This window comes from Bison bison, unplaced genomic scaffold (assembly GCF_000754665.1).
Source record: "Bison bison bison isolate TAMUID 2011002044 unplaced genomic scaffold, Bison_UMD1.0 scf7180017864330, whole genome shotgun sequence".
NCBI lineage: Eukaryota > Metazoa > Chordata > Mammalia > Artiodactyla > Bovidae > Bison > Bison bison.
In genome coordinates, this window is record NW_011494902.1 from 1,141,563 (window position 1) to 1,147,528 (window position 5,966).

A 5,966-nucleotide genomic window follows, 5' to 3' on the forward strand; every position below is an offset into this window, starting at 1 on the left:
GGAGGGATTGGGGGCAGGAGGAGAAGGGGACGACAAGAGGATGAGATGGCTGGATGGCATCACCGACTCGATGGACGTGGGTTTGAGTGAACTCCGGGAGTTGGTGATGGACAGGGAGGCCTGGGTTGCTGCAATTCATGGGGTCGAAAAGAGTTGGACCTGACTGAGTGACTCAACTGAACTGAACTAAACTGATTTTCCTAGCAACCTGATGAAGATCATTTTGAAATAGGTGGTTTGGGAAACTGCACTGCTGCTGCTGCTAAGTCACTTCAGTCATGTCCGACTCTGTGCGACCCCATAGACGGCAGCCCACCAGGCTCCCCCGTCTCCCTGGGATTCTCCAGGCAAGAATACTGGGGTGGGTTGCCATTTCCTTCTCCAATGCATGAAAGTGAAACATGAAAGTGAAGTTGCTCAGTCATGTCTGACTCTTAGCGACCCCATGGACTGCAGTCTACCAGGCTCCTCCGTCCATGGGATTTTCCAGGCAAGAGTACTGGAGTGGGGTGCCATTGCCTTCTCTGGGAAACTGCACAGAGGCCCTTAAAGGTCTCGCTGGGCAGTACTGTGCAAGCTCACATGTGCATACGCCTTCAGAGCTTTTGTAACACTTCAGATTCTGATCCTGATTTGGTGGTCTGGAGTGGGGTCTGAGAACTGGTATTTCTGACAAGCTCCCCAGGGGTTGCTGCTGGCCCAGGGATTACATTTTAAGTAGCTAGGGTGCAATTAGCGGAGAACGATTAAAGTTCCTCCATAACCCATAATAGTGGACTAACCTGCACAGTGTAGCTCTTCCTCATGTCGGAATGGAGAATTAGTGTTATTATTGCTCCAGCCTCAATGATTATCAATAGGACATGCTGTGAGAGCCTCTCAGTAGCATTCTGCTTGTGAGCAGAAGCAAAGTAATCGTATTTTCATCAGCAATGGGAGATCTGTACAGTTACTTCCATTTTTGATATGGGGATAAGAAAATAACCAATTCCAATGCATATTTTAACCAGAAGTGACTGCGTGAAACTACCTTCCTTTTGTTCCATCTAGTTTTCTGTTCTTCAATTTTTAAGACGAGTAACCAATGGTCACAGAAGAGAAGTCTTGGAAAGCAGGCCTTGCCTCTGACGCATGGTGACAACAACCTAAGGTGGGCAGGAAGTTTCAGGATGCACAGCACAAAAATGTCCTGCGTCGTGTTGACCTTACTGTCTACCATATACCACTTTTTTTGTTTTATAACTCTTCATGACGATTTAATTAAGACACACACCTTAGAAAACTGGAGCACTGAATATTAGCAGCAAGATCAGAACAATCTCCTTCCTATTCTCTTCCTATGAAGCAATTCAAGGCTTGCGGTTTCTATTCAATTTGTTATAATGACAGTGTTTAATCATGGAGTCTGCTCGGCAGCCAGTTGCTGAATTGAGGTCACACATGTGGCTAGTCAGGCATGGAGCACATAATCTATAACTACGATTTCGCCCCTGAATCTCTGGAGGCTGTGTCATTAATTAACAATGCATTTACTTCAAAAATAATATGCATTCGGGCCTTTTAAAATGTAGCCTTGGCTTGAGATGAGCAGAAGTTTGTGATGAAACACTCACAGCAGTTAGTGTTACTGTGTGGAGGAAGAACTCAGCCATGGAAATACCCAATCACACTGATTCAAAGATGTTTAATGAAAAGTCTTCACTTCTAATTTCTCAGAAGCCCCTGGTATAATCTCTACTTGTGGCTGCTTTCTCATCATCAAATCATAAATGAAAGCCTTCAGAATTCTAGCTCATATGTTTATGCACATCATAAATGCAACATGGGCCATACAAGTTACAAATTATTTAGTGTCATCCTGAACTGTAATAAATATTTTCAATCCTGAGTGAACATTGAAAAAACTTTGACCCTTAGCCTGGTCCTGTCTTTAATCATGAAAGCCTGTTTCAACTGACTGTAGCGAAGGATAGTTCTTCTCAGGCGGAAGGCTCCTACCATTCCACTGTCATTAATGCACAATCTACTGCTAATATATCAAACTACATTTTTTATAGTTCAACATATAAATACATTTGAACAGGATAGGAATATGTCAGAAGATGTATGTTTCTGGTTAGAGGGCAAACAACATTTCAGCTAAATTTATGTCTTGGGCCTAGATTGGTCTATACTCAAAGTTAAGATTTAAAAGATAAAATCTGAAGTGTGTGTCATGTAGGTGTCTCTGTATCCGTTTATATGTCCATATACCTGTGCTTACCAGCTGGTTTCCTTTATGTGTGTATGGGCATGTGCATGTTAAGTCGCTTCAGTTTGTGTCTGACTCTTTGCAACCCCATAGACTGCGGCCCCTCAGGCTCCTCTGTCCATGGGATTCTCTGGCCAAGAATACTGGAGTGGGTTGCCATGCCTTCCTCCAGGGGATCTTCCCAACCCAGGGATCAAATCTAGGTCTCCCACATTAGCAGGTGGGTTCTTTGCCACTAGGGCAACCTAGGCTCCTTGAATAATACTAAGTGATGATGTTCAGTACTTACTTTTGTAACTTTTGGGGGCTCAGACAGTAAAGAGTTTGCTTGCAGTGCAGGAGACCTGGGTTCAATCCCTGTGTTGGGAAGATCCCCTGGAGAAGGCAATGGCAACCCACTCTGTATTCTTGCCTAGAGAATCCCATGGACGGAAGAGCCTGGCAGGCTACAGTCCATGGGGTCGCAAAGAGTCAGTCACAAATGAGTGCCTTCACTTCACTTTGTAACTTTTCGGTTGAGGACATAAAGGGATTTCATGCATACACACTTCCACTGGGCAGAGGCCATTGACTGATCTGGTGGGAACCTTTTCTGGTGCTTGTTTTCCATTTTTGTGAGCAAGTACATGACTTTGATGAGAAAACAATCTCATCTGAAAGGTAAGGGCACTGTACCTGAGGAGGCTGGTTTGGGGAGGAGACTCTGAAGAGGTCGCGTCCCTCTGGCAGTCATGATGGGGTCGGATGTGGAGTGAACAATGGCATTGTCTGCAGAGCCCTGGCTATCTGCAGAGGAAGGCACTTCTCTTTCAAGGGTCTGGGCTCTGATGGAAGAGGCTGCACAAAGGGCCGGTTGGAGAGACAGGATGGGGTCAGTGTCCTCAGGGGAGTCTGCTTGGCGTATGTATCGTCCCGCTGCACGAGTTCCTGAGTCTGGGAGTGGGAAGGTTCCAATCCCACTGTCCAGGGTCCTCATCTGGCAGTTTGTTTCTAGACAGAGTAACATAGTGAGGGTTAGAGACGGCTCACATCAAAGGAGAAAAGGATCACGAGTATTTGGATCTGGTCTGGAGGAAAGGGGATATCTAGAAGGAAGAAGCACTATTAAGTTTGTAGTAAGTTTCTAATGAGTGGCATGAAACAGACATTTATTAGAACACAGACATATTCTCATAACATATATGAAGTTACAAGGCTGGCCATTATTGACAGCAAGAGTCATGTGTATGTACAATGTGCATGGTTGCCTAGAGTTGTAAAAGAAAAAGAACAGTCATTAGAGGCCAAAAATTATTTTTGCTCACTCTTCTTTCAATTGAGAACCATATGACTTCAATCAATTGGGTGACATTTATTAACTGAAATAAGAAGACTAATAAGCACACATAACAAACTGAAGTGATGTCCTAACAAAGGAGATTGTGCATCTTTTATCATGAATTATCATCCATCCAGTAGTTCACTAAGTCTCTGGCCTCTCAATTTGACTGTGAGGACAAGTAATTCACACAGTACAAGGGCATTCCCCCCAAATACCTCACTTATCATGTGGGCTTCCTTTGACTCTACTGCCATCCAGGGTCTTACTGAGGTTACAGGGCCACTTTCTGTCTTTCCATCTACCTTTCTCAATGGCCAAAACTCATCAGTGCCCTTCGGAGTTCTTGTTTTCAGGGATCCCACTATTCGCCAAAACAAACCAAGCTGATTTCACCATATGTGTGACATATTCTGCTGGTTATGTCTCAACTTTAAAACATTTTTTATCCAAGAAAAAATATAATATCTGAAAAAAGTTATTACATAGTTAATTCCCGAAATGAGGTGTAGTTTATCTAAGCTAATGAGATAGCTTCCAAGATTTGCCTGTGACCCAAAAGTCTCCTATTCACATTACAATCTTAGAATGAAACATCCTTAGTATAATTTATATTACCATCCTAGTCTAGGACTGGGGAATAGACACATCTTAGCACTGTGTTAGGCATGGTGAGGAATGTAATAGTATATATCATGGTCTTTGTACCAAGAAGCTCAACAACTAACATTTCAGTGGTGCTTGGAGTCTGGTTTCTGCTAATAACTAACTGTGTGAACTTGCCACAGAAGATCCTTAACCCCTCAAGGTCTCAAGTTCCTTATGAGTTGCTGTGAGAATAAAAATACGTGCACTGTGGAATTTCTTAAATTTAGCACACCATTAATAGCTGAGTGAAGGAAATAATGAATGATGACATAGACAATATGCTGCTGCTGCTGCTAAGTCACTTCAGTCGTGTTCGACTCTGTGTGACCCCACAGACGGCAGCCTACCAGGCTCCGCTGTCCTTGGGATTCTCCAGGCAAGAACACTAGAGTGGGTTGCCATTTCCTTCTCCAATGCATGGAAGTGAAAAGTGAAAGGGAAGTCGCTCAGTCATGTCCGACTCTTTGCAACCCCATGGACTGCAGCCTTCCAGGCTCCTCCGTCAATGGGATTTTCCAGGCAAGAGTACTGGAGTGGGGTGCCATCGCCTTCTCCGACAATATGCTAGGGATATTTATTAGATTTCAGTAGATATGATAGGTATATAGTTATCTTTGAGGATTTTTCTTACAAATCTCACTGAATGTACAGCAATTAGTATCTGAAGAGCAGATCTGCCTATTCCCCCACTCTCCCCCTCGAAACCTCTTTGCTCTGAGTAATAGAATTCTGGAAATTTCTGGATACTAAGGTGAAAACAAAGACGGGTGGAGATGGGTACAGAGCTGACTTTTATAGGTTCTATTAGGTTTAGTGCTTGGTTTTAGAAGCTCTTAGGAAAATGGAGTCCCCATCAAAAGAGAGGATTCAGTCTCCAAAGTGAAAGTTAGGAAGGTGCAGATACCCGTTCTCCAGTATGGTGCCATTTAGCCATCTCACATGCCATCTGATCTCAAGAGACTCGTCATGGACTTCAGGAGGCCTGAATCACACAGCTATAGTCTGAGATCTTTCCTAGAACCACAAGGTCCATTCATTTCAGGGCCTCCACCCGGTCAGCTTTCTTCTCACTCAGCTTCCCATATTGTTCATTATCTTCTCTGCTCATTTTCTCCTCAATTAAGCAAACTCAATTGCTACAAGAGAGACTTTTAGAAAAATACTCAGCTGTTTGCATGGGAATGCACAGCCAGAAAAGAAAGATCTTCTTATTCAAAATTTGGTGTCCTTTCTTCATGCTAACCTAGATATATAGCACTCCTCATGTTTAACATGTCCATATGTTGTACTTGGGACAGTTTTAACTATCTAAATTATTTCAATCTCACACAGAAGGGGATCAGTCCTTAGGGATGAGGATCAAAAATTCATGGAATGTAACAGCTCTGATGTGTCAGTCCCTATGTGCCCCAAGGTGCCTGCTATAATAATTTCCTCCCAGCATTTTCAGCATACTTCAGTTCTGGGTTTAACAGTTAACAGTTCTAGAGCTCTGTTCACGTGACGGCTCAGTTAACAGTCACTGAGGCAGCCTTGTGAGCTTAAGGCACACAGAGTGGCCCCTACTTCTGGTCAGAGAGCCCAGCTTGTCCTCTGGACCTGGTTCTGGCCCTGAACACCAGCTGGCTCCCATGCTTATCCTGAAAATGGAGTCAGTGGTTGGCATTTCTGGTATCTGCATAGTTCCTGAGAACCACAGTTACTCAGTCTCTCTTCCTGCACCCTCTCGGATTGCATCTGTAGACTTCC

General features: G+C 43.8%; 1 protein-coding gene across 11 annotated transcripts in view; it reads right to left on the reverse strand.

Moving 5' to 3' along the window:
• NCKAP5 (NCK-associated protein 5) overlaps positions 1–5,966 on the reverse strand; it is a 1,206,846-nt gene that overhangs the window by 78,914 nt on the left and 1,121,966 nt on the right. For all 11 annotated transcript variants that reach the window (XM_010853619.1, XM_010853624.1, XM_010853623.1 and 8 more), the window contains one exon: positions 2,927–3,241. In XM_010853619.1, coding sequence (XP_010851921.1) covers positions 2,927–3,241 — 315 coding nt within the window. The remainder of the gene's footprint in view (positions 1–2,926; positions 3,242–5,966) is intronic.